At 44.6% G+C, this 25967-nt stretch overlaps 2 protein-coding genes and 1 long non-coding RNA gene across 4 annotated transcripts in view; 2 read left to right on the forward strand and 1 right to left on the reverse strand.

The window, feature by feature from the left end:
• Window positions 1-1033: 1033 nt before the first annotated feature.
• Window positions 1034-14683, forward strand: LOC115648105 (zinc finger protein 845-like). Of its 2 annotated transcripts, none has more exons than XM_030555243.1 (3): window positions 1034-1519; window positions 6853-7506; window positions 8579-14683. In XM_030555243.1, exons 1-3 carry the CDS (start codon window positions 1477-1479, stop codon window positions 11275-11277), a joined length of 3396 nt encoding a protein of 1131 aa, XP_030411103.1. In that variant the 5' UTR covers window positions 1034-1476; the 3' UTR covers window positions 11278-14683. The 2 variants fall into 2 exon arrangements, with proteins under 2 accessions (XP_030411103.1, XP_030411104.1); XM_030555244.1 differs by lacking the exon at window positions 8579-14683 and adding an exon at window positions 8463-8550.
• Window positions 13840-22623, reverse strand: LOC115648108. The gene is made up of 3 exons (XR_003999463.1): window positions 22480-22623; window positions 16654-17361; window positions 13840-13924 (listed from the first exon to the last, which is right to left on the reverse strand). It is a non-coding gene; the product is annotated as an uncharacterized LOC115648108 (long non-coding RNA).
• A 186-nt stretch (window positions 22624-22809) lies between these two features.
• CDC5L (cell division cycle 5 like) overlaps window positions 22810-25967 on the forward strand; it is a 48854-nt gene continuing 45696 nt past the window's right edge. Inside the window, exon 1 of the mRNA XM_030555245.1 lies at window positions 22810-22986. Coding sequence (XP_030411105.1) covers window positions 22942-22986 — 45 coding nt within the window. The 5' untranslated portion in view covers window positions 22810-22941. The remainder of the gene's footprint in view (window positions 22987-25967) is intronic.

Raw genomic sequence — 25967 nt, forward strand, 5'->3', positions numbered from 1 at the left:
AGCCCCATGTCCACTGGTGCCCTGCAGTTCCCAGGGCAGTAACCCTGCACACCTGCCTCATTGAGGGGGGCAGGGAGCAGCTGGGACCCACACCTGTGAAACGGCAGTCATTAATAACCAATCAACAGCATATATGATGCAATGTACATAATATATAATTTTATTATATATATAGTTATGGAAAGTAAATAACACATGAAAGAAATTAAAGGCTTTTTTTTCCACCTTTTTTTTTAAGTCATCCCTGCCAGTGCCCCGCCGAAAATGTTCGGATTAGGCCCCGCACTTCCTAAAGCCAGCCCTGGGCAAGGCTGCTAGCTCCTTGGGGCAGGGACCCCAACGGGAGATCCTTCCAGGAAAGTCTTGTTTATGGAGACTCTTGCTATTATATTTGCTGCTGTCTCACCCCAAAAGGGGAAACTTGTGTGGGAGGGGCCCACGGGGTCACCTTTGAAATGTGGCAGTGTTTTAAAGGAGTCACTTAGGTCATAAATCCTTTTACCAGATCCTGCATGGGGAGGGGACCTTACTCACCCAGGCAGGGCTGTAGCCAGGTTTAGCACCTGTTGGTGTGACTCTGGCATAACCCTAGGTAACTCGGAAAGGTGATAGACCACAAGTGTCAATGAAGCCCTCCTGTTGTAGGCCTCAATGAACCAGTGTTCCTCCATGTTAAACACTTTGTGTAACCTAATGTACTAATAGCTGCAAAAAATGTAGTATTAGCAGTTAGCTTTTGATTGTAATAGCCAGTTCTCTGCTGTAACACATTGAAGCTAGGCTAGAGCACGTTCAAGGTCGTTTTAAGATACTGTGTACATGGCTCAGCAGCGGAGAGGGGGAGGAAGAGGGAAGTCAAAAGATTGAATGAGAGAAGATACTGCAGCTGGATGGGAAAGGAGGGGCGAGTAAGAAATCAGCTAGTCAGCAAGAAAGTTTTGTAGTAAACAACTGGGATATAAAAGGAAGAAACTGCTTGTTTTAGGGGTGCAGGATCTGAGATTGTTATTTCTCCCTGGCACCTTATTTGAGCTCAAATAAATTTGGTTGTTTGCTTCTCCACCCTGGTGTGTTTATTGGCGCTGAAGCACTCTAGGCAAGGAACCGCTGTTGCTTGCCTCGGGCAGTGCTGTGTCTGCAACACACCCAGCTCCAGTCTGCCTGGACCAGCCTTTCCCTTGTGCCCTTATTTTTCACGTTTTCTCCTACTTGGCGGGTGCCTGGCCCTCCAGATCCCGGAGTACAGGGGCTCTGCCCCCGGGCTGGCCCCCACGTGGAGCCCCAGTGAGTGCACACATGGTGCACCGCCCAGGCTGGTGTCAGGCCGCAGGGCCCTGCCCCTTCCCGCGCACAGGCCCCTAGCCGCGGGCTGAGGCGGCGCGCCGATAAGGCGCATGCGCGGAAAGCTCGGCGCAGGCCTAGTGGCACGTTGCCAAGGTGTTGGGCGGTTGTTAGGTGCGCGGGCCGGCCCGGGCCATGTCGGCGGCGCTGCGGAGTCGGGAGCCGGCGGGGATGGGCGGTAGGTGCCCGGCGCCGGGGAGTCGCCGGTTTCCGGGCCTGATTTGGAAGCAGGAGGAGCCCGGCCGCCTCCACCTGGGGCCGGGGGCGTTGGGTCAGGGCCGCCGGGGCGGGCGAGGTGCCGGGGCGCCCCAACCCCCACGGGGACGAGCGGACCAAGGCGGGGGCCCTTTGGCTCGCCTGGGTGGAGGCACGTTCAGATCGAGGGTCCCCTCTGCTCGCCGGATAGTTCGCGGGGAACCAGAGCCCCCGGGAGCCTGCGCGCTCCGCTTGCCCGGCCGGGTGGGTGGCAGCGTGGCCACTAGGCTGCGGATGCGGTGGAGATGGTGCCTCTGGGCTCATGTGAGTCACAGGTGCCTGAGCGCCTTGGCGAAGCCAGCTCTGCTGATGGGACGCCGCTATCCGCCTCGATACCAACACTCCTTACGCGTGTAATCGGGAAACACGGTTTGCAACCTGGAAAAAAATCCAGAGTAGCAATTGTGTTACTTGGTTAATTTCACCGAAATTCCTACGTGATAAACCTAGGATGGTCTGTGCCAAACAGTAGGTGAGCTATGCCAAATGACTCACAAAGCCCTGCAGGGCTGACCCTGTGAACACTCAAGATGAAATTGTATGATGAGTTGGTCCTGCAAGTTTTTAACTGTTCTAAGGGATCCACTGAAATTTTCATAGTACTAATTACTATGTCCAGATATGTTTGTAGTAAGCAGTCCTAATACAGAACAAAGATTGTGTTGATAAGTACAAAGTAATGCACATTGGAAAACATTCCAACTATGTATACAGATTAATGGGGTCTAAATTAGCTGTTATCACTCAAGAAAGAAATTGTTGGGTCATTAAGAACATAAGAATGGCCATACTGGGTCAGACCAAAGGTCCATCCAGCCCAGTATCATGTCTACTGACAGTGGCCAATGCCAAGTGCCTCAGAGGGCACGAACCTAATAGTTAATGATCAAGTAGCATTGGCCTGCTAAACCCAGGGTTGTGAGTTCAGTCCTTCCGGGAGCCACTTAGGGATCTGGGGCAAAAATTGGTCCTGCTAGTGAAGGCAGGGGACTGGACTTGATGACCCTTTTGAGGTCCCTTCCAGTTCTAGGGCATTGGTATATCTCCTATTATTATTATTTATTAAAGTGATCTCTCTCCTGTTGGCCATCACCACCCTCCGACAAACAGAGGTTAGGGACACCATTCCTTAGCCATCCTGGCTAATAGCCATTACTGGATTTAACCTCCATGAATTTATCCAGTTCTCATTTAAACCCTGTAAAAGCAGCAAAGAATCCTGTGGCACCTTATAGACTAACAGACGTTTTGGAGCATGAGCTTTCGTGGATGAATACCCACTTCGTCAGATGCATCTGACGAAGTGGGTATTCACCCACGAAAGCTCATGCTCCAAAATGTCTGTTAGTCTATAAGGTGCCACAGGATTCTTTGCTGCTTTTACAGATCCAGACTAACACGGCTACCCCTCTGATACTTGACACCATTTAAACCCTGTTACAGTCCTAGCCTTCACAACCTCCTCAGGCAAGGAGTTCCACAAGTTGACTGTGCACTGTTTGAAGAACTTCCTTTTATTTGTTTTAAACCTTCTGCCCATTAATTTCATTTGGTGGCCCCTAGTTCTTATGTTATGGGAACAAGTAAATAACTTTTCCTTATGCACTTTCTCCACATCACTCGTGATTTTATATACCTCTATCATATCCCTCCTTAGTCTCGTCTTTTCCAAGCTGAAAAGTCCTAGCCTCTTTAATCTTTCCTCATGTGGGGTTATTTTTCTCAACGTGTATTACTTTACATTTATCCATCTTAAATTTCATTTGCCATTTGGTTGCCCAATCACTTAGTTTTGTGAGATCTTTTTGAAGTTCTTCACGGTTTGCTTTGGTTTTAACAATCTTGAGCAGTTTAGTATCATCTGCAAACTTTGCCACCTCACTGTTTACCCCTTTCTCCAGATCATTTATGAATACATTGAATAGGATTGGTCTAGGACTGACCCTTGATGAACACCACTAGTTACCCCTCTCCATTCTGAAAATTTAACATTTATTCCTACCCTTTGTTCCCTGTCTTTTAATCAGTTCTCAGTCCATGAAAGGATCTTCCTTCTTATCCCATGACAACTTAATTTATGTAAGAACTTTTGGTGATGGACCTTGTCAAAGGCTTTCTGGAAATCACTATTTCCACTGGATCCCCCTTGTCCACATGTTTGTTGACCCCTTCAAAGAACTCTAATAGATTAGTAAGACACGATTTCCCTTTACAGAAACCATGTTGACTTTTGCCCAACTATTTATGTTCTTCTATGTGTCTGACAATTTTATTCTTTACTGACGTTAGACTTAACAGTCTGTAATTGCCGGGATCACCTCTAGAGCCCCTTTTAAATATTGGTGTTACCTTAGCTATCTTCCACTCATTGGGTACAGAAGCCGATTTAAAGGACAGGTTGCAAACCATAGTAGTTCGGCAATTTCACATTTGAGTTCTTTTAGAACTCTTGGGTGAATGCCATCTGGTCCGGGTGGCTTGTTACTGTTAAGTTTATCAATTAATTCCAAAACCTCCTTTAGTGACACCTCAATCTGTGACAATTCCTCAGATTTGTCACCTACAAAGGACGGCTCAGGTTTGGCAATCTCCCTGACATCCTCAGCCATGAAGACTGAAGCAAAGAATTCATTTAGTTTCTCCGCAATGACTTTATCGTTTTTAAGTTCTCCTTTTGTATCTCGATCATCCAGGGGCCCAACTGGTTGTTTAGCAAGCTTCCTGCTTCTGATGTACTTAAAACACATTTTGTTATTACCTTTTGAGTTTTTGGCTAGCTTTCATCAAACTCCTTTTTGGCTTTTCTTATTACATTTTTACACTTAATTTGGCAGTGTTTATGCTCCTTTCTATTTACCTCACTAGGATTTGACTTCCACTTTTTAAGATGCTTTTTTATTTCCCACTGCTTCTTTTACATGGTTGTTAAGCCACGGTGGCTCTTTTTTAGTTCTTTTATTGTGTTTTTTAATTTGGGGTATACATTTAAGTTGGGCCTCTATTATGGTGTCTTTGAAAAGTGTCCATGCAGCTTGCAGGGATTTCACTCTAGTCACTGTACCTTTTAATTTCTGTTCTCTGAAAACATCCACTCAGTGTACAGCAGCAGTCAAAAAAAGCTAACAATGTTTGAAACCATTAGGAAAAGGATAAATAATAAGACAGAAGATGATATAATACTGCTATATAAATACATAGTATGCCCACACCTTGAATACTGCATGCAATTCTGGTCACCCCATCTCAAAAAAGATACATTAGAATTTGAAAAGATACAGAGAAGGTTAACAAAAATGATTAGGGGTATGGAACATCTTCCACAGGAGGAGAGATTAAAAGGATGGGGATTGTTCAGCATGGAAAAGACTAAGGGGGATATGATCGAGGTCTATAAAATCTTGAATGGTGTGGAGAAAGCGAATAGGGAAGTATTATTTACCCCTACACATAACATAAGTACCAGGGATCTTCTGATGAAATTAATGGGCTGCAGATTTAAAACAAACACAAGGAAGTACTTCTTCACAATATGCCAGGGAATGTGAAGGCCAAAAGTATAAAAGCATTAAAAAATAATTAGATAATTTCATGGAGGATAGGTCCATCAATGGCTATTAAGGACACTAGATGGGAACGGCTCTGAGTTACTAGAGAGAATTCTTTCCTAGGTGTCTGGGTGGTGGGTCTTGCCCATATGCTCAGAGTCTAACTGATTGCCATATTGAGGTCAGGAAAGAATTTTCCCTCGAGCCAGATTATCAGAGACCCTGGCTTTTTGCTTTTTTTTTTTTTTTTTTCCTTCCTCTGCAGAATGGGTCACTTGTAGGTTTAAACTAGTGTAAATAGTGGATTCTCTATAACCTGAAGTCTTTAAACCATGATTTGAGGACTTTAGTAACCACCAAGAGGTTAGGGGTCTATTACAGAAGTGGGTGAGGTTCTGTGGCCTCCAGTGTGCAGAAGGTCAGACTAGATGATCATGGTGGTCCCTTCCGACCTTACATTCTTCATCATCTCATAGACTTTAACCCCATGCTCTGGGTGTCCCATAGCCTCTGACTGCCAGATGCTAGGACTGAGCGACAGGAGATGGCTCACTAAATTAATTGCCCTTGTCTGTTCATTCCCTCTGAAGCATCTGCATTGGTCGCTGTCGGAAGACAGGATACTGGGCTAGATAGACCATTGGTTGGACCCAGTATGGTCATTCTTACATTGTGACAGTGCTGTAGCTGAGCATGGTGTTCTGCAGACAAATAAGAACACATAATCCCTACTCCCCGGAGAGTTAAGAATTTAAGTTACATGATAAGATGACCCCTGATCCCTCTTCTCACATTCCTGCCCCCATCACTGCTCCCCAAAAGTAAATTAAAAAAAAAAACTGTGAGGAAATAGAGAAGTGTGTAGGTGGGATTTTTTTAGATTATGTATTTTTATAAGAACATAGGACACAGAGCTCTCATTTGCTGCAGATGTTTAGAAATGAGGAAACTTTAATTTACAGGGGAAAAGAAAAATGTTTTTCTTTTGTTTTTATATTTATTAAAGCTTATATTTAGTAATAAACTTTATTTTTCATATTTTCTCCAGACTTTTCTCCAGTAGAGCCAAGACCAGTGAGAACCTTGGTGTCTTGAGGCAGTGTGGTCTAGTGGATAGGGCATTGGACTGGAAGTCAGGAAACTGGATTCAATTCCTGCCTATGACACTGCCCTCTTGTGTGACCTTGATCAAATCGCTTTTCCTCTCTGTGCCTGTTTCCCTTCCTACCCTTTGCCTGTGTTGTATATTTAGATTGTAAACTAACTTTGGGTCTGACATACGTAGTGTGTGTGCATACAAGCATGAAAGTGCAGTGCCTACCATAATGGGATCCTGATCTCAGTTGTGGGCTCTACGCTCTATTGTAATACAGATAATAGTAATAGTTCTCATGCCTGCTGATTGTGGAGACATAGCTGTAACACTGCACAATATGTAGATAACTGGTGTGGACTGCATTGACACAGCTACAGGCTGGGCTGAGATGTGCTCAGAGATTGTGTTTTCTGATGGTAGTTGCAATGCCTGTGAACCATGGCTGTGGAAACAAGGTGTCTTAGAAATGTTGTGCGCGGTATATCTTGGAACTGCCAAGTAGCAATGCAATTTTTGATTATGTAGATGGGCCTCTATCTTACTCTACATTGAAGAGAGTTAGGTGCCTTGGGTTTTTTTTGAAGGAGCGCTAATACTGTTTTTGTCTGTTTTCAGAGTCTGATGTCTTTGAAATTGACCTTCCCATCACTATCTTTGTGCTGAGTGATGATGATTTTCTAGAACGTGAAGATGAAGAGCAGGCAATCTTGAGTGATGATGATATTTTGAAGAGTGAAGAAGAAGAGGTGGTCACTTCCAATGATGGTGATCTAAAAAAAACCCAAGAGGAAAAGCGGGTGCCTTCAAGTGATGACGATCTAAGGAGTCAAGTGCAGCCCAGCTTGAATGAAGAAGTTGTTCTAAAATGTCCAGAGAGAGAGCAGGTTACTCTAAGTGTCTTTGAGAAATTAAATTCACCCCAACTTTCTATAAGTGATCAATATGCTCTGGGCAGTAGCAAACTCAGCCAAAATTATCTGTCATGTCCGTCAGCTCCCAGAATGGACCCTGGAGAGGTAAATGGATGTGTCGAAAGCAAAGAATTCAAGGATGACATCGATTGCCAAAAGGTTCCTGTTCCATTCTCATGTGGTGACAATAAGGATAGAGATGGTCTGACTACTGAGACAACTAGACAGTTGATTCCAAGAGCAATATTTAAAGATGGAAAGAAATGTGAGACTTCTGCAATCGGTTCCTCTGACAGCAATCAAGAGTGCCAGCCAGCACTCCATTGTAAAGAAGCGGAGAGATGTGTTGAGACTGAAGGTAAGAGAGGGAGAGAGAAAAGGACAAGGACATAGTCATGAGCTAAGACTAAAAAACAGAAGTATGGTATTGAGAGAGAGGTTTGGGGAAGAAGTGAGAAAAGAAAGAGGTACAAAACACAGGAGTGGGAAAGGGGGAAGAGAAAGGAAGTGCACTGAAAAGAGCTCAGGATAAAGTTACACCATATTGTATTATAGAAAAGAAAAAGATTAATAATGGTGGAATTTGATATACTCATACTTTTTTTTTTCTGCTATTTGACCACCCCTAGTAGAGGCATACGCAATACATTTATGAAATAGAAAGATGATTGCCAATGTTACAATGGTACACAGCTGTTCTGTTGCCTTAATTTGGAGTGGAGTGGCACCATGGTGGCACAGGCATTTTTCCATCCTGGCTAGTAAACCGAGTCATCAGACTAGCAGGCATTAGGTAAATTTTCAAGACCTGTCCACAGAAGTGTTCATTCAATGATTGTATGGAGAAATACGGTACATGATTTACTGGTGTGAATGAAAATGAACTTGGTCTCATTCTCATGCCCAGCACAAAATTTCTGCACAGATGTTGTCCAGCCAGCAGTTTGTGTTCACAAGTAGGCCAGGACCAAAATAACAGGTGTATTGCAGGTTAGGAATTCTGTCCATATTGTTGGGGGAAGCTTGCCCTGCACCGCTCCTACATTATTTATACCTCTAGTCAGTGGTTTCAGTCCCTAATTTAGCACTTTGCTCACCAATAAGGATGAGGTAAAGTTAAGGGCTATGAAGATATGGCTGTTGGTGAATACTCTTGGAGAACTAGTAGTTATGTTGTGAGGGCCACTTCTACTACAGCTGAGTGAACTTATATAAGGAAATCATTTTACCTTTTTTAGCATCAGTGAGTGGCATTCCCTACTCTGAATACAAACTCTGCTGGCAGTCAGTAATTCTCCACTTTTTATCACTAAGGCTAAATGGAGACAACAAAAGAGCCCATCATCACGTAGGCGGGAGTTACTGAGATCATGCCAGGCTGTAGAAGATTACTGGATGACATGTCACAGGTATTTTTCTTACATTTTTAGGTACTGTCCCTTTAGAGACAGCAAAGAATAAAACCGATGACAGAACAAGAATGAGAAATGGCTCTACAGATGAAACTCTGAATTGTGGGATGGATCGCAACTTTGCAGATCTGAATGCTGTAAAAGAAATAGAGCAAGTCCAAAGTATTTTTTTTACTTGTATTAATGGTGACTTTTCTACAGCAGGAGAGTTGCTAGAAGATGTAGGGGACTTGGCAATGAATGCTTGTGATAATCCTGGATTAAATATTTCTGAAGAGTTTATTCATCAGTCTGTAATTCATTCTCCCAGGGAGATGGATAAGCAAGAAGATTGTGATGTTTCTCATGTGATTATAAAACATCCGAATATAAAGCAGCAAGAAGAGACATTCCTACTAGGTAATGAGTGTAACAGCGAAACTCTTTCTACGGGATCTTGTTCTACGTGCAAGCATGAGAAGACACTGAATGTGAAATGCAAGTTTTGTAGCTCTGTGCGTACAAGTAAAAATATTCTAAAGAAACATATTCATTCAGTACATCAGGATAAAAAAATCCACAAATGCTGCATTTGCCAAAGAAGCTTTTTCTTTTCTGTCAACATTAAACGCCATCTTAAATTTCATAAGGAAATGACCAGGATGAAAAATACAAGAAAAAGTAGAAGTGTGAACACTGAAAAAGCCAGGAATGAGAACCCAGCAAAAACACAATCTGTGAATAAAAAAAAGGAAAGTAAGTATGAGAAATTCTTCATCAAAATTGAAAGTGACTGTAAAACTGCAGATGCACCCGTTCTTTTTTCTTGTAAAATTTGTCTCTTTGCTTCACCAGATCCTAAGCTCTTCGTTTATCATATGAAGGGACACAAAGGCAGACAGCCTTATCAGTGTCCTCAGTGTGACTATTCTTGTGTTAGCTTGTCCTATATGCTAAATCACATGTACTGGCATGCTGGCTATAGACTGTACAAATGCAGGTTCTGTACGTTTTTTTCTCTGTATTTTGCAAGCATGGTGAAACACAGTTACATTCATACAGGGGCTAAGCCATATTCCTGTGAATTCTGCCAGTCATCATTCACAAGCACAAGTGGCTTAAAGAGACACACAAATATACATGCTGGCAAAGAACTGTACCAAGGGCAGCAACACCTTGGCTTGCCTGTCGAGGGGAGAAGAACTAAAAGTCCTCCAAAGAGCTATACATGTGATCAATGTAACGTAGTATTTTACTCTAAAGGACTGCTCTGCTTTCATGAGAAATTTCATACCCAAGTTAAAGGCTGTGATGAGATGTTTGCAAATGATTATGCAAATGAGAGTAATGAATACAGTAAAAGCAAAGCATGTAAAGGTGACAATGATTACCAAAAGGATTGGGTTTCTTCTGGTTCTGACAGTAAATGGGATGATCACCTGCCTAATGAGACAGATGAAATGCTGGCTTCAGGAGCAGAACTTGAACAGGAGAATGAATTTGAGAGGGATATGAATCTATGCTGTGGCAAAAAAACGTGCCAGAGCACCCAGGGAACCGACAATTTGCCTGTTGTGAGGACTGGATCAGAAACTCTTTTCAGTATTTACAAGAGCGATCAGTGTGATTTAGTGTTTTGCAAAGAGAAGCATCTGTTTTTTCAGAAGGTCCCTCATTCACTAGTTCAAGAATGTAATGAGATAGTTACAAATCCTCCCAAGGCTGAGGAAAATGCTAAATGTTTTGATGTACAGCCGCCTATTGGGACTTCTCACAAACTGTTCAAGTGTCAACAATGTGATTATTCCACTTACATTTTTAGCAACCTTCAGCTGCATTTTAGAATACACACCGGCGAAAAACCATTTGAGTGTAAGGAGTGCAACAAGATGTTTCGCACCTCCAGCCATTTGCGGAGACATAGTCTTATGCACATAAAGAAAGGTCAAGAATGTGACCATTGCCATTATTTGGGCAGCACTTTGGACGATCTTAAACTGCACTGTGAAATACATAAGGGCACCTGCCCTAAAAGGGAAGATTTTATTTTGTCAAAAGACTTAAAGTGTGTCCGTTCCATATTCAGCTCAGAAGACCTACAGAAACAGATAGATGTTCGTGAGGGCAAAGAAAATGAACATGTTCTGCCATCACAAAGTCTTTCACAACTTTACAAGTGTGAACAGTGTAATTACATCACTTATGTTTTAAGCAACCTCAAGCTACACACAAGGATTCATACAGGTGAAAAACCCCACAGCTGTGACACTTGTCAGAAGAAGTTTCGTACTTCAGGTCACCTAAATCGACACAAGCTTGTGCATTTAAAGATGGAACGCCTCAAATGTCGGAACTGTGACTATTCAACAGACAAATGGCAATCCCTTAGGTGGCATTTGGCTTCACACTCAGATGAAAAAAACCTGGCTGGTAGCAAAGTCCAAGAGCAATCGCTGCTACCTGTCAAAATATACAAGTGTGAAGAGTGTGGCTATGCTACTGCCCATAGTGGAAACTTCAAGCAGCATTTGAGAATTCATACAGGTGAAAAGCCATACAAATGTGATCAGTGTGCTCTTGCTTTCCGCACTTCTAGCCACCGGAAGCGCCACTTACTAACTCATTTAAAGTTACGCTGCAACAAGCGTGAGTTTTCCACAATAGATAGATGTGCTCTGGAGAAACATGTAAAAACACACAAGGATAAAAAATGTACAAATGCCAAAAGTGCAATGTAACACTTTCCACCATATATCTCTTAGAGAGACAGAAGAAACAGCATTTATAAACTGGAAAATAAAACTGGGATTTGTTAAAATTCCTGAGTTACAAGCTTAGATCTAGAAAGTTTGCAGTAGTTTGAACTTGCACCTTGGGAGAAGAGCACAATTTCTTTGCCCTGTATCCCACCTATATGAAATGTCTTCAATTGGCAAGAGGTAAAATTGGCATGGTAATGATTATGGACCAGACTCCTGGGTATTCCCATGGCATATAGAGTGGAAGTCAGGGGATGGCGTGGAATGCTGACATAAAACACTGCCCTATTGCTATAAGCATTACTTCTACTGCTGTGTTAAAGAAGCCTCAGAGCTGTTTCTAAATTATACTGGCCTATAAAAGTCACAAGGGGCTGTTAAACTATCTCAGATTGGAACATTCAGACAAACTTCTGCTAATGGTCAACTATTCAGTAAGCGCACTTTATACCACTATCCTGTCAGCAAGGAAGAAGGTGTGATGTCAGCGCTCCTACATTGGCTGTACTCCACTGCTGGGTCACCCTTACACTAAGATCTTCCTGTCGCACTTACTTGGGTTTTACAACCAAAATATGCTGTCTTTCTGAAAAGAACTTAAATCAAATTCTTCTCTATCACAAATCAGTAACCTGCAGATCAAAAATCTAGTTACAAATTAGTCCTACCTATTGCCTACCACGTGCACTCACTGCTCTGAAGTCCCTCTGCAACTACTCATATTGCCGCAACTACCTAATACTGCAAGAGGACTGAATCAAGAGAGGGTGACTTACAAAACCACTAGTTACAATAATTGATTATAGAAATGCAAAGTGGGCATGTTTATATAAACACCCCAGAAAACAAGTTACTAATGTGGATTCAGCATTGGTGAATACTGCTGCATCAGTACTTTTGAGGTTTAACTCTTGATTTGGACTCTGAGTAGAAATGTCCTTAAAGTTTTGTATTGCTGTCCTTCAAAGGCCTAATCTTGTAAAATACTGTGCCCCCTCAAAGCACTTTTCAAGATAAGTTCCAAACTGTTTGCAAGAAATGAAGTAGGAAGCACAAGATACAAATAATGGATACCTCCACCCTAGCATCTGATGCCTGCTTTCCAAGTGTTCTGTGACATATCAGAAAATCTCCTTCATTAAGAGGATTTGATAGAAAAGCTGTGGATCTATTAAGAGTCCTACAATTTAAACTAATGTCTCCTTAAATGAGACTTTACTAGAGCTGCTTGTTTGCTCATGTTCTTTGTTGTTGATACAGGTCATTATCAATGAAGTGTTTATTCCAAATGTCTGTCTTTGATCGTGGGTCAAACTTTTTTCTTTATTTTAGATGAAGGAAATGACTCAGTTGATTTGAATACATTTGGCAAAACGCTGGTATATTTTTCAGAAACATTCAAATTTATGCTTTTCAGTGCTGCCTGTATCTTTTGAAGATTCCTCTGTTAGCCCTATACAAAGGACAAATAAGGGAAACATAGTATGTATATTTCAGCAATTTGTATTAAACAGTTTAGTTAATGTTTGTAAAATGTATTTATGGTTTTGACACATTTTCCTAACATTAGTCTCAAGTGCTAAAATAATTTCCCTTTTGCTGAAGGAGGGTAAAATTCAGTTTTTGCCATTTATTTAATTTTGCCCTTGTAGGGAGATATATTTGAATGAAACATAGTAATGTTAAGGAACACTGTGGTAATGTTAAAGATGTTAATGGAAAAATTGGTAAATCTTTTTCTAAACATTTTGATAGACTGCCTCAAAGCAATTTCATTAAATCACATTATACTGTCTCTTTAAAATTGCATGTGCAAGGTCCACTCAAGCAAAGAGCTAGCTCAAAAAGTATCCAGCTACACCTTAGTAAAAAATACAGCAAGTGGGAGAGCCAAGAATGGAATTGGGGTTTTTCTTTCATGCGGTAAGAGTAGGTGTTACTTGAGCATCTGCAATGTATGGTGCTAAGATTTCCACAGCATTACTTGCACCAGGGGATTTGTAATGGCAGAACTTTGTGCCCAGCATCTGTTACAATTACTGAAAAGGATTAAGAGGCTGGTAAATTAAAAGAAAAACTCTAGGGGATTCTTGGTATTCCCTTCTTTAATCTCCTATTTGATGCCACAAGACAGGAAAGTTGCACTGCAGAATAAGTAAAACTAGAAAACGAGAGCATGAAGTATGGGAATCTAAGGTAAGAACTGGGGACCAAATGTACCTTGCGGTCTTCCTTATTAATATGGAGGTGTAGCATAGAGACTACAGGTTTCCAGCACCAGCTGCTCTCTCAATCTGAGGAGAGGGTGGTGGTCTCTCGGCTGCATCTCCACATTACCAGAGTGTGGCTGCAGTATGCTTCATTTTATGGAATTAGGAGCAGCCCTCAGACTCCCATAAAACTATTTATATACCTCTGAATAGGGCATAGTTTGGCCTGAAAGATATTTTTAGTTCATTTTTTTTTGTTTAAAAAGTGTCTGGTTTTCTGTTGGTTTTTGTTGCCAATGCTTAATGCTGTAGTACTTTGGTTCTTACCAGGCTTTGAAAACTTCTGTTACGATGGTCCATCTCACATCTTTCCTGATATTTCATATAGCACAGAAGCGCCAGTTATGCTGTAGAGTCTACATTTGAAACATAAAAAGCTTTCTTAATATGATTTATAATTGAAACCACAAATTCTCAAGAACAGCAAAAATCAATTTAAAAGGGCAACTATGTACTATACCAGTGGGGCCACCTAGTGCTCTCTAGGTGTAACTGCACGTGCTCAATTGTTTTTGATCTCACCTATCTAAACATTGTAGAAACATCGGAAAACATTGCCAGTGGAAAAAGTGTGGTAATGACAGATGATTTCTGCACTTTAGTCCTGTTTTTGTATGCCATGCACCACAACTCTTATTACGTTGCAGTGTGCCTTTTCCAGAGTATAGAGTATTATAAAATTCTTCTTTGTGAAAAGTAAATGGGTGTAGGTGAATTACATCATTTCATGTAATAAGTTAGACCACTTCATTTATCTATTAATGGAGGCATTTGGGTTAAAAAAAAATAAAAAATGACAATAAGGTGAAGGCTGTTCCATGTTGTTTCTTGGTATCAGAGTTCAGTGTGCAAAAGGAATATTAATATACATTATATGGAAGTTTGGTGTGTGTTTTGTAGTAAGAGCAAGCAAAAGACTGAATTTATATAAAAATGATGGTCCTTTTGGAAATACAAGTACACTTGGAGGTCTCTGTGGAACAAATGAAGTACATTCCTTTACTTTTCTTGCATATAAAAGGCCTTCAGGATACATGAATATCAATATATGTGAAGAGAATGTTCCTGATCCATGTCATATGTTTCTTATCAATAAAGATGTTCTTTTGTAAACACAGCAAAGAATCCTGTGGCACCTTATAGACTAACAGACGTTTTGGAGCATGAGCTTTCGTGGGTGAATACCCACTTCCTCAGATGCATGTATGCATCTGAGGAAGTGGGTATTCACCCACGAAAGCTCATGCTCCAAAACGTCTGTTAGTCTATAAGGTGCCACAGGATTCTTTGCTGCTTTTACAGATCCAGACTAACACGGCTACCCTCTGACTTTTGTAAACAGTAATTAATCACCTGAACTTAAATTTTATGGTCTGCTTAGTAACTGATTCTAGAACAGGTTGTATTCAATTAGAGAAATATTTAGAGGATGAAATTTTTGTCTCATTCAGGTAAATAGTCCTGTTGATTTCACTGGATTACTGATGATTCAGACACACAAGGATTAGGTAAAAATACTGTGATCTGTCTAGTAGCAGAGATTTCTATTTTTTTTAATAATAAAACACATTGTCAAATAATGAAAGGATATTGCCTACTTTGCTGTGAAAATGAAAGAGGGTCTTTACAACTGCTTTCTTCACATTCACTTAATGACCATGTGGAAAGCAAATGGTAAGATCTATCTCTAAAGTTTAACTACAGTGAATGGTTGTATTTTTGGATAACTACTTAGCTTTCTTTAGCTAAAACTATGTGTAGTGTGAACACTGCAAAGGAGTGTAAATAAGGAAAACTAATTGTGTACAGCATTAAACACCCCAGCTTTTAAGAGAAGAGAGAGCTTTACCTAGAGTGCCTCACTGCAATTAAAGAGCCAGTGTTGCAATACAAAACCTTTTAGAAATTCCTACTAGCTCCATAACTATAAATGTATGTCAATGAGAGTTGCTAATTTCCTGATGTTTTTAGACTGAACCTCCCTAATGGGAAATCAAGTGAGAAAGGCAATACAGCTCCACCTTGGAATAACAGGCTGTCAGGCCTTCAGAATAGTCCTAGGGCTTTTGTACAGTATGTAGTACACAACTGCAAAGATCTTCATAAATGTAAGTTTGTCCTTTATGGACATCTTAAAATATAAGAGTAAATAGGACTCTAACAGTTCCTCATACTGCTACAAGCTGAATGGTTTGTAGCTTAGATCCAGTAGTTCCGCTCACATGTTGCTTTAAAGTAAATATGTGAAGAAAATAGTACTTTGCATTTACAGTGTCTTTCAAGGAATTTGCACTGCTCTACAAACATTAAACAAATGCCTATATGAAACGGTTATGGGATATTATGAGTGCCTAAACCGGCACCATAGGTAGACATGACTTATTCTGAAGTTCTTACAATCTCGGGGCCTGCTCTTGTGCCCACTGACTTGTGTGAGACTATAGGGTGCTCAGTAACTTGTAGCAGTATGCCCTCAGACAGACACACTTCAGACTGGAAAGGGAAAGTAGGGAGAGTTAGTGGGGAGAAGTGTATCTCATAATTCATTACAAACGGGCATTTATTCTGCCTATCATATACAGTAAGTAATTTGTATCTTTTTACTCATGGGGAAACCGAGGCAAAGTGATTGTGACCCACCAATGATAACAGGAAAGCAAGTATATCTGAAATCTGGGCTGCTTCCAACTGACTAGAACACTTTGGCTAGTTTGTAACCAGGTGAGCTTGAATGTTGCAGTGCAAAAATATCTTCTTATGCTCAAGCTGAACAATTCCTTCAGTAGAAGAGGAATTTCAGTTATATAAAGAAGGATACTTAAGCCAGCATCTGTTGTGCTAATTGTTTAACAATAAGAAAGTTTATCATATCCTGATGAAATTACAGAAGCAATCTGGGTAGGCCAAGTTTAATTACCAACATTTTTAATTTATCCAGGGTGTACCCCTATTCTTTCCAAAACTGTTTATGAGCCACTACTGTTCAGAACCTTGGTTTCATGTTTTAGTGGAAAGACAGCACCAGAGTGCCACCTATTACCATGCATGAATGTTGTTTTGATCATAATTGAGAAAAGAACAATACCTTTTTCACCAAAACTTTCTTCTGCACAAGCTGGGTGTTCCTTTGCTTCTTCAGTAAAAGTGATAACGTGTGAAAGTGCAGTCTGAGGAGAGGTTGCAGGGGCAGTTTACAGAGTTTTAAATACACCCTACTCAATTATTTATGGCAACACCTAGGGACCACACTAAGATTAGGATGCCACTGTGCTAGGCACTGTATACACAGAATAGGAGTCTGTCCCCGCTCCAAAAAATTTACAATCTAAATAAGCAAGACAGACAAAGGAGAACATCTAATCTGAATAAACAACGTGATGGTCAGCAGTAGGTATGTTAGCTACTTTATTTTTTTTAAATAGTTGGATGGGGTTGTGTTGAGAGCAGATTAGCTTAAAAAAAAAAATCTAACCATGGACTTTAAAAGGAGGGGAAAGAAAAATGGGAGCCCAGAAGGAAGGTGGCGTAATGGAGCAGGAGCCAATAGTCACTGATCAGAGAGGTGAGAACTCCAGTGTAAACAGTAAAAACCAGTGACAGGCTGCTGACATCATCAGACTCCAGGCCACTGCTGCAGCTGCTTTCCTCTGCTGTTGCTGGTTCAGTTTCTAGCTGGTTCCTGCTACCAGTTCCTTTTGTCCAGGAACAAACATGGCTCAGAAGCGTGGGACTGCATAAGCTCTGGAGCCCCCAGACAAGAGGTCTCCCCTGCACAATGCTGGGTCTGGAGATGCTGGAAGAGGGGAAGAAGAGCAACCTTAGCTGGATTTCAGTTCCCGCTTCCCTTAGTGGTACTGCTGTACCTGGTCAGCTAGCTGTTTTTCTCTACTGTTACTGGCTGAGTTGTGAAAAACAATTCTAGGTGTAGCCGCCTTAGTGATTAACCACTGTAATACATATAGCTGTGTGTTGTGATGAAAGGGCCAAGTTAATATTTTAAGGAGCGAGGAGAAGGTTTTAGGAAAAAATCCAGATGTTTAAAATGTAAAAATCTAAGTAAGTTTACCTTAAAACTGTCTTCAGGTGAACTTGGATGTTACTATATCACATTAACTCTACCATACACGTGTACTGTCAATTTAAAGAGGCACAATCAACTTAAAAATAGGGCTATCAAGTGATTAAAAAAATTAATTGTGATAATAATAGAATACACCTTTACCTCGATATAACGATGTCCTCAGGAGCCAAAAAATCTTACCGCGTTATACTGAACTTGCTCTGATCCACTGGAGTGCGCAGCCCCACCCCCTGGGGCACTGCTTTACCGCATTATATCCAAATTCGCATTATATCGGGTCATGTTATATTGAGGTAGAGGCGTACCACTTTTAAAAAAAATTTTCAATGTTTTCTACATTTTCAAATATATTTCAATTACACCACACAATACAAAGTGTGCAGTGCTAAGTTTATTTTTATTACAAATATTTGCACTGTAGAAAACCCCAGAAACAGTGTTTTCAATTCACTTAATACAAGTACTGGAGTGCAATCTCTTTATCATGAAAGTTGAACTTATAAATGTAGAATTATGTACAAAAAATAACTGCATTCAAAAACAAAATAATGTAAAACTTTAGGGCCTACAAGTCCACTCAATCCTACTTCTTGTTCAGCCAATTGCTCAGACAAACAAGTTTGTTTACATTTGCAGGATTCATGTTGCCCGCTGTTTATGATGTCACCTGAAAGTGATAACAGGTGTTCGCATGGCACTGCTGTAGCTGATGTTGCAAGATATTTACGTGCCAGATGCGCTGAAGATTCATATGTCCCTTCATGCTTCAACCGACATTCCAGAGAACATGCATCCATGCTGATGACAGGTTCTGCTCGATAAGAATCCAAAGCAGTGTGGACCAACACATGTTCATTTTCATCACCTGAGTCAGATGCCAACAGCAGAAAGTTGATTTTCCTTTTTGGTGGATTGGGTTCTGCAGATTCCACATTAGTGTGTTGCTCTTTTAAGACTTCTGAAAGCATGCTCACACCTCATCCCTCCCAGATTGTGGAAGGCACTTCAGATTCTTATACGTTGGGTTGAGTGCTGTAGCTATCTTTAGAAATCTCACATTGGTACTTTCTTTGCATTTTGTCAAAAATGCAGTGAAAGTGTTCTTAAAATGAACAACATGTGCTGGGTCATCATCTATAACATATAATATATGGCAGAATGTGGATAAAACAGAGCAGGAGAAATACAATTCTCCCCCAAGGAGTTCAGTCACAAATGTAATTAATACATTTTTTTAACAAGTGTCATCAGCATGGAAGCATGTCCTCTGGAATGGTGGCAGAAGCATGAAGGGGCATACAAATGTTTAGCATATCTGGCATGTAAATACCTTGCAATGTTGGCTACAAAAGTGCCATACAAACACCTGTTCTCACTTCCAAGTGACACTGTAAATAAGTGGGCAGCAGTATCTCCTGTAAATGTAAACAAACTTGCTTGTCTTAGTGACTGGCTGAAAAAGAAGTAGGACTGAGTGGACTTGTAGGCTCTGAAGTTTTACGTTGTTTTGTTTTTCAATGCAGCTTTTCAGTTTTTGTTTTGTTTTTCAGTGCAGTTATGTAACAAAAAAAATTACGCTAAAGGTTGCGCTATAGTACTTGTATGAGGTGAACTGAAAAATAGTATTTCTTTGGTTTTCTACAGTGCAAATATTTGTAACAAAAATAATATTCTGTATTCTGTGTTGTAATTGAAATCAATATATTTGAAAATGTAGAAAAACATCCAAAATTTTGAATAAATTTCTATTCATATTCTATTGTTTAACAGTGCGATTAAAACTGTGATTAATCACAATTTTTTAATCATGATTTATTTTTTGGAGTTAATCGCATGAGTTAACTGTGATTAATCCATAGCCATACTTAAAAATAATACTTTGTTAAACCTACTATTACAAATAACACAAGGTTAATTAATGTAAGTGAAAGAGAAAAACATATTTTCCTGTTTTTTCCTGTTTGTTTAATTGGTGATTTGACAGCACTTAGGTACAGCCAGTCTGTTTCCTGTGTTTGTGTAGTCTTTCATTCAGCAACAAGGGAAAAGAAAACATTTTTAAACCAGTAAAAATGTGCAGGAACCATTCCTGTCCTGAGTTGACTTAGACTGTGGTACGTCCCTTGGCTTTTTATACTGGCTGCTGAATGAGCTGCAGATACTGGAGAATGCAGCAGAGCCTGGGAGAAGAGGATCCAGATTTTGAATTCATTGAGTATCAGCTTCTCCCAGATGCCCTGTGAAACCCCCCAGAACATGGGGGTTCATATTTCTGATGTGGCTCTCCTCTATGGAAGTGGTTCTCAAAGGCTCCCTTTGTAAGGAAAAAGGTGGCTTCCCTGAATACCAGCCATGAAAATGTAATGTGGAATGGGAACACCAGCCCAGGGCAATCCCAGCAATGCACCCTTGCATCCCACCTCAACCCAAGGGACCTCACTTTCTTCACACACACTTTCCTCCACCCCCCATCCTAAAGCATTGCCTTACCTTCACAGACAGCTCCCCACCACCCCTTCCCAGGAACCACCCACTTTCACACGCAGATGGCCAGCTCCCCACCACCCATTCCCAAAATACACCCAACTGCACAGACAACTCCCCACAGCCATCTCAAGAGAGACACAACTGCATGCACAGCTCCCCACCACCCCATCTCAAGAGACGCTCGCCTGCACAGACAGCTCCCCACCACCCCGGCCCAAGAGACACTCCCCTGCACTGACAGACAGCTTCCCACCACCCCATCCCAAGAGACATGCACCTGCACAGACAGATGGACAGCTCCCCACCACCCCGGCCTAAGAGACACTCACTTGCAGACAGACAGACAGCTTCCCACCACTCCATCCCAAGAGACACTCCCCTGCACAGACAGACAGACAGACGGCTCCCCACCACCGCATCCCAAGAGACACTCCCCTGCACAGACAGACAGAGACAGCTCCCCACCACCCCGGCCTAAGAGACACTCCCCTGCACAGACAGACAGACAGACAGGCAGCTCCCCACCACCCCATCCCAAGAGACGCTCCCCTGCACAGCCAGACAGAGACAGGCAGCTCCCCACCACCCCGGCCTAAGAGACACTCCCCTGCACAGACAGACAGACAGGCAGCTCCCCACCACACCGGCCTAAGAGACACTCCCCTGCACAGACAGACAGATGGCTCCCCACCACCCCATCCCAAGAGACACTCCCCTGCACAGACAGACAGACAGACAGGCAGCTCCCCACCACCCCATCCCAAGAGACACTCCCCTGCACAGACAGATGGCTCCCCACCACCCCATCCCAAGAGACACTCCCCTGCACAGATAGATGGCTCCCCACCACCCCATCCCAAGAGACACTCCCCTGCACAGACAGACAGCTCCCCACCACCCCATCCCAAGAGACACTCCCCTGCACAGACAGACAGGCAGCTTCCCACCACCCCATCCCAAGAGACACTCCCCTGCACAGACAGACAGGCAGCTCCCCACCACCCCATCCCAAGAGACACTCCCCTGCACAGACAGACAGGCAGCTCCCCACCACCCCATCCCAAGAGACGCTCCCCTGCACAGACAGACAGACAGGCAGCTCCCCACCACCCCATCCCAAGAGACACTCCCCTGCACAGACAGACGGCTCCCCACCACCCCATCCCAAGAGACGCTCCCCTGCACAGACAGACAGACAGGCAGCTCCCCACCACCCCATCCCAAGAGACGCTCCCCTGCACAGACAGCTCCCCACCACCCCATCCCAAGAGACACTCCCCTGCACAGACAGACAGACAGGCAGCTCCCCACCACCCCATCCCAAGAGACACTCCCCTGCACAGACAGACAGCTCCCCACCACCCCATCCCAAGAGACACTCCCCTGCACAGACAGACAGACAGGCAGGCAGCTCCCCACCACCCCATCCCAAGAGACACTCCCCTGCACAGACAGACAGGCAGCTCCCCACCACCCCATCCCAAGAGACGCTCCCCTGCACAGACAGACAGACAGGCAGCTCCCCACCACCCCATCCCAAGAGACACTCCCCTGCACAGACAGACGGCTCCCCACCACCCCATCCCAAGAGACGCTCCCCTGCACAGACAGACAGACAGGCAGCTCCCCACCACCCCATCCCAAGAGACGCTCCCCTGCACAGACAGCTCCCCACCACCCCATCCCAAGAGACATGCACCTGCACAGACAGATGGACAGCTCCCCACCACCCCGGCCTAAGAGACACTCACTTGCAGACAGACAGACAGCTTCCCACCACTCCATCCCAAGAGACACTCCCCTGCACAGACAGACAGACAGACGGCTCCCCACCACCGCATCCCAAGAGACACTCCCCTGCACAGACAGACAGAGACAGCTCCCCACCACCCCGGCCTAAGAGACACTCCCCTGCACAGACAGACAGACAGACAGGCAGCTCCCCACCACCCCATCCCAAGAGACGCTCCCCTGCACAGCCAGACAGAGACAGGCAGCTCCCCACCACCCCGGCCTAAGAGACACTCCCCTGCACAGACAGACAGACAGGCAGCTCCCCACCACCCCATCCCAAGAGACACTCCCCTGCACAGACAGACAGCTCCCCACCACCCCATCCCAAGAGACACTCCCCTGCACAGACAGACAGACAGGCAGGCAGCTCCCCACCACCCCATCCCAAGAGACACTCCCCTGCACAGACAGACAGGCAGCTCCCCACCACCCCATCCCAAGAGACGCTCCCCTGCACAGCCAGCTCCCCCTAAGCAGGTCCCACCTTGGTTATAGACACACACGCACCCCGCCCTCCGGCGCTCCCCCCATCATACGAGGCTGTCTCACCTCCAGGGTCAGACCCAGAGCCCCGCTCCCTCCTCCCGCAGCCTCGCTCGGACTGGATCGGGTCCCGCAGGCTGCATCCAGCCAGCGGGGTTCTGTGCCCGCAGCACCGCCGGGCGCCAGATGGCGCTATGACAATGCTTCCCAGCCATGCCGGCTGCCCCTGAGCGGCCCCGCACACCGGCCCGGCTGGAAACTTCCGCTCGCTCCGCCTTCAGAGCTGCGCACGCGCAGCTTCTGTGCTCTCCCTGGCTGGAGACTGTTCTCTCTCAGTGCGCGTGCGTGCAACTACGATTCACAGCCTAACTGTGCGTCGGCTCGGAATTTTGACACATTCCCCGCGCCCTTGTCCCAACGGCGCCTGCGCAGAATCTCAACCGCCCGTAGCGTGGAGACACTAGTGGTGTCTCTCCTACGCCGCCATCGTCTCTTTTCTCCCGCAGCCCGCTCGCCTTCGCTGCCAAGATGCCGCGGATTATGATCAAAGGGGGCGTGTGGCGAAACACCGAGGTAGGGGCCGCTGCCACTCCTGGGGCCTAGCCGCAGGGTCGCCCGCTAAGCGTCTGCTCGGCAGCGAGAAGGGACAGCAAAGCGCATGCGCTGAAGCGGCGGCGGCGGGGTCTTGCGCATGCGCACAGGGTGTTTTCAGCGTGGACTCTGAGATACTTTTCTGTGCCTCGGGTTCTCCCCCCGTTTCCCCGCCCCCCCGCCTGCTTAATACTTGAGGGTCCCCAGTGTGCAGGGGGGGGCAGATCATCCTGGGCCCCGTGTGCTGGGAGCTGTCCCCTCTGCAGGCTGGGGTCCTTTGTGTGTAACATGGGCAGAGAGCCCAGATCCGCATGGGCCCTGTGTGCTGGGAGCTGTCCTCTTTGCATTCGGGGGTCCCTAGTGTGTAACGTGGGCAGGGAGCCCAGATTCACCTAGGCCCCGTGTGCTGGGAGCTGTCCCCTCTGCAGGCTGGGGTCCCTTTGTGTGTAGCGTGGGCAGAGAGCCCAGATCTGCCCAGGCCCTATGTGCTGGGAGCTGTCCCCTCTGCAGGCTGGGGTCCCTGTGTGTAGCGTGGGCAGAGAGCCCAGATCTGCCCAGGCCCTATGTGCTGGGAGCTGTCCCCTCTGCAGGCTGGGGTCCCTGTGTGTAGCGTGGGCAGAGAGCCCAGATCTGCCCAGGCCCTATGTGCTGGGAGCTGTCCCCTCTGCAGGCTGGGGTCCCTGTGTGTAGCGTGGGCAGAGAGCCCAGATCTGCCCGGGCCCTATGTGCTGGGAGCTGTCCCCTCTGCAGGCTGGGGTCCCTTGTGTGTAACATGGGCAGAGAGCCCAGATCTTCATGGGCCCTGTGTGCTGGGAACTGTCCCCTCTGCATTCCGGGGTCCCTAGTGTGTAGCGTGGGCAGGGAGCCCAGATCCACCTAGGCCCCGTGTGCTTGGAGCTGTTCCCTCTGCAGGCTGGGGTCCCTTGTGTATAGCATGGGCAAAGAGCGCAGATCCGCCCGGGCCCTATATGCTGGGAACTGTCCCCTCTGCAGGCTGGGGTCCCTTTTGTGTAACGTGGGCAGAGAGCCCAGATCTTCATGGGCCCTGTGTGCTGGGAACTGTCCCCTTTGCAGTCGGGGGTCCCTTTTGTGTAACATGGGCAGAGAGCCCAGATCCGCCTGGGCCCTGTGTGCTGGGATCTGTCCCCTCTGCAGTGTAGGGTACCTAGTGTGTAGAATGGGCGAGAGCCCAGATCCACCTGGGCCCTGTGTGCTGGGAGCTCACTCTGCTGCAGACTGGGGTTCTCAGTGTGCAGCATAACCGGGGGTTTCAGAACCCCGTGAACACCCGTGTTCTGGCAGTGGTCCCCAGTGTGCAGAAATGAGCAGGGGCCCCTTCTGCACTGAGTGCCGGTTCCTCTGCAGGCTTGGGTCCCCAGTGTGCACTATGAGCAGGAGACTCATATCCACATGAGCCCTGTATTCTGGGAGCTGTTCTATGTGCTGGGTTCAGAGAGTGCTGCATGGACAGGGGGTCAGAGCCGCATGGGTCCCTGTATGCTTCAAAGTGTTTCTTTCTGCAGAATGCTTTATCTCTCCCTATCAGGAACGGTGAGACTAAGTATAGGCTGCTCTCCTATGGTAAGAAGCATTTCTGACAAAGCAATTATGTGGTCCTTCAGTTAGCTAAAGTTTGGTCATATCCTAACATCATAACCACAAGCATTTCCCTCCATCTCACAAGCCCTGTGTTCTCCTACCTTCTCAGACTTTCAGAGAGATTCTTCTCTGAGGGCTCTACAGAACAAATCGTGTCAAACTAATCTGATAGCGTTCTTTGATAGGATAACGAGCCTTGTGGATAAGGGAGAAGCGGTGGACGTGATATACCTAGACTTTAGTAAGGCATTTGATACAGTTTCGCATTATATTCTTATAGATAAGCTAGGAAAGTACAATTTAGATGGGGCTACTATAAGGTGGGTGCATAACTGGCTGGATAACCGTACTCAGAGAGTAGTTGTTAATGGCTCCCAATCCTGCTGGAAAGGTATAACAAGTGGGGTTTCGCAGGGGTCTGTTTTGGGACCGGTTCTGTTCAATATCTTCATCAACGATTTAGATGTTGGCATAGAAAGTATGCTAATTAAGTTTGCGGACGATACCAAACTGGGAGGGATTGCAACTGCTCGGGAGGACAGGGTCAAAATTCAAAATGATCTGGACAAATTGGAGAAATGGTCTGAGGTAAACAGGATGAAGTTCAATAAAGATAAATGCAAAGTGCTGCACTTAGGAAGGAACAATCAGTTTCACACATACAGAATGGGAAGAGACTGTCTAGGAAGGAGTATGGCAGAAAGAGATCTAGGGGTCATAGTGGACCACAAGCTTAATATGAGTGAACAGTGTGATACTGTTGCAAAAAAAGCAAACATGATTCTGGGATGCATTAACAGGTGTGTTGTAAACAAGACATGAGAAGTCATTCTTCCGCTTTACTCTGCGCTGGTTAGGCCTCAACTGGAGTATTGTGTCCAGTTCTGGGCACCGCATTTCAAGAAAGATGTGGAGAAATTGGAGAGGGTCCAGAGAAGAGCAACGAGAATGATTAAAGGTCTTGAGAACATGACCTATGAAGGAAGGCTGAAGGAATTGGGTTTGTTTAGTTTGGAAAAGAGAAGACTGAGAGGGGACATGATAGCAGTTTTCAGGTATCTAAAAGGGTGTCATCAGGAGGAGGGAGAAAACTTGTTCACCTTAGCCTCCAATGATAGAACAAGAAGCAATGGACTTAAACTGCAGCAAGGGAGATTTAGGTTGGACATTAGGAAAAAGTTCCTAACTGTCAGGGTAGTTAAACACTGGAATAGATTGCCTAGGGAAGTTGTGGAATCTCCATCGCTGGAGATATTTAAGAGTAGGTTAGATACATGTCTATCAGGGATGGTCTAGACAGTATTTGGTCCTGCCATGAGGGCAGGGGACTGGACTCGATGACCTCTCGAGGTCCCTTCCAGTCC

This window comes from Gopherus evgoodei, chromosome 3 (assembly GCF_007399415.2).
Source record: "Gopherus evgoodei ecotype Sinaloan lineage chromosome 3, rGopEvg1_v1.p, whole genome shotgun sequence".
In the NCBI taxonomy this organism is placed as follows: Eukaryota; Metazoa; Chordata; order Testudines; family Testudinidae; genus Gopherus; species Gopherus evgoodei.

What these genes read in the sequence shown, in the direction of transcription:
- LOC115648105 (XM_030555243.1), top strand. Translation starts at nt 1,477, where the DNA reads ATGTCGGCGGCGCTGCGGAGTCGGGAGCCGGCGGGGATGGGCG. An exon ending in GGAGCCGGCGGGGATGGGCG is followed by an intron (nt 1,520 to 6,852) that starts GTAGGTGCCCGG and finishes GTCTGTTTTCAG; the next exon opens with AGTCTGATGTCTTTGAAATT. An exon ending in GAGATGTGTTGAGACTGAAG is followed by an intron (nt 7,507 to 8,578) that starts GTAAGAGAGGGA and finishes TTACATTTTTAG; the next exon opens with GTACTGTCCCTTTAGAGACA.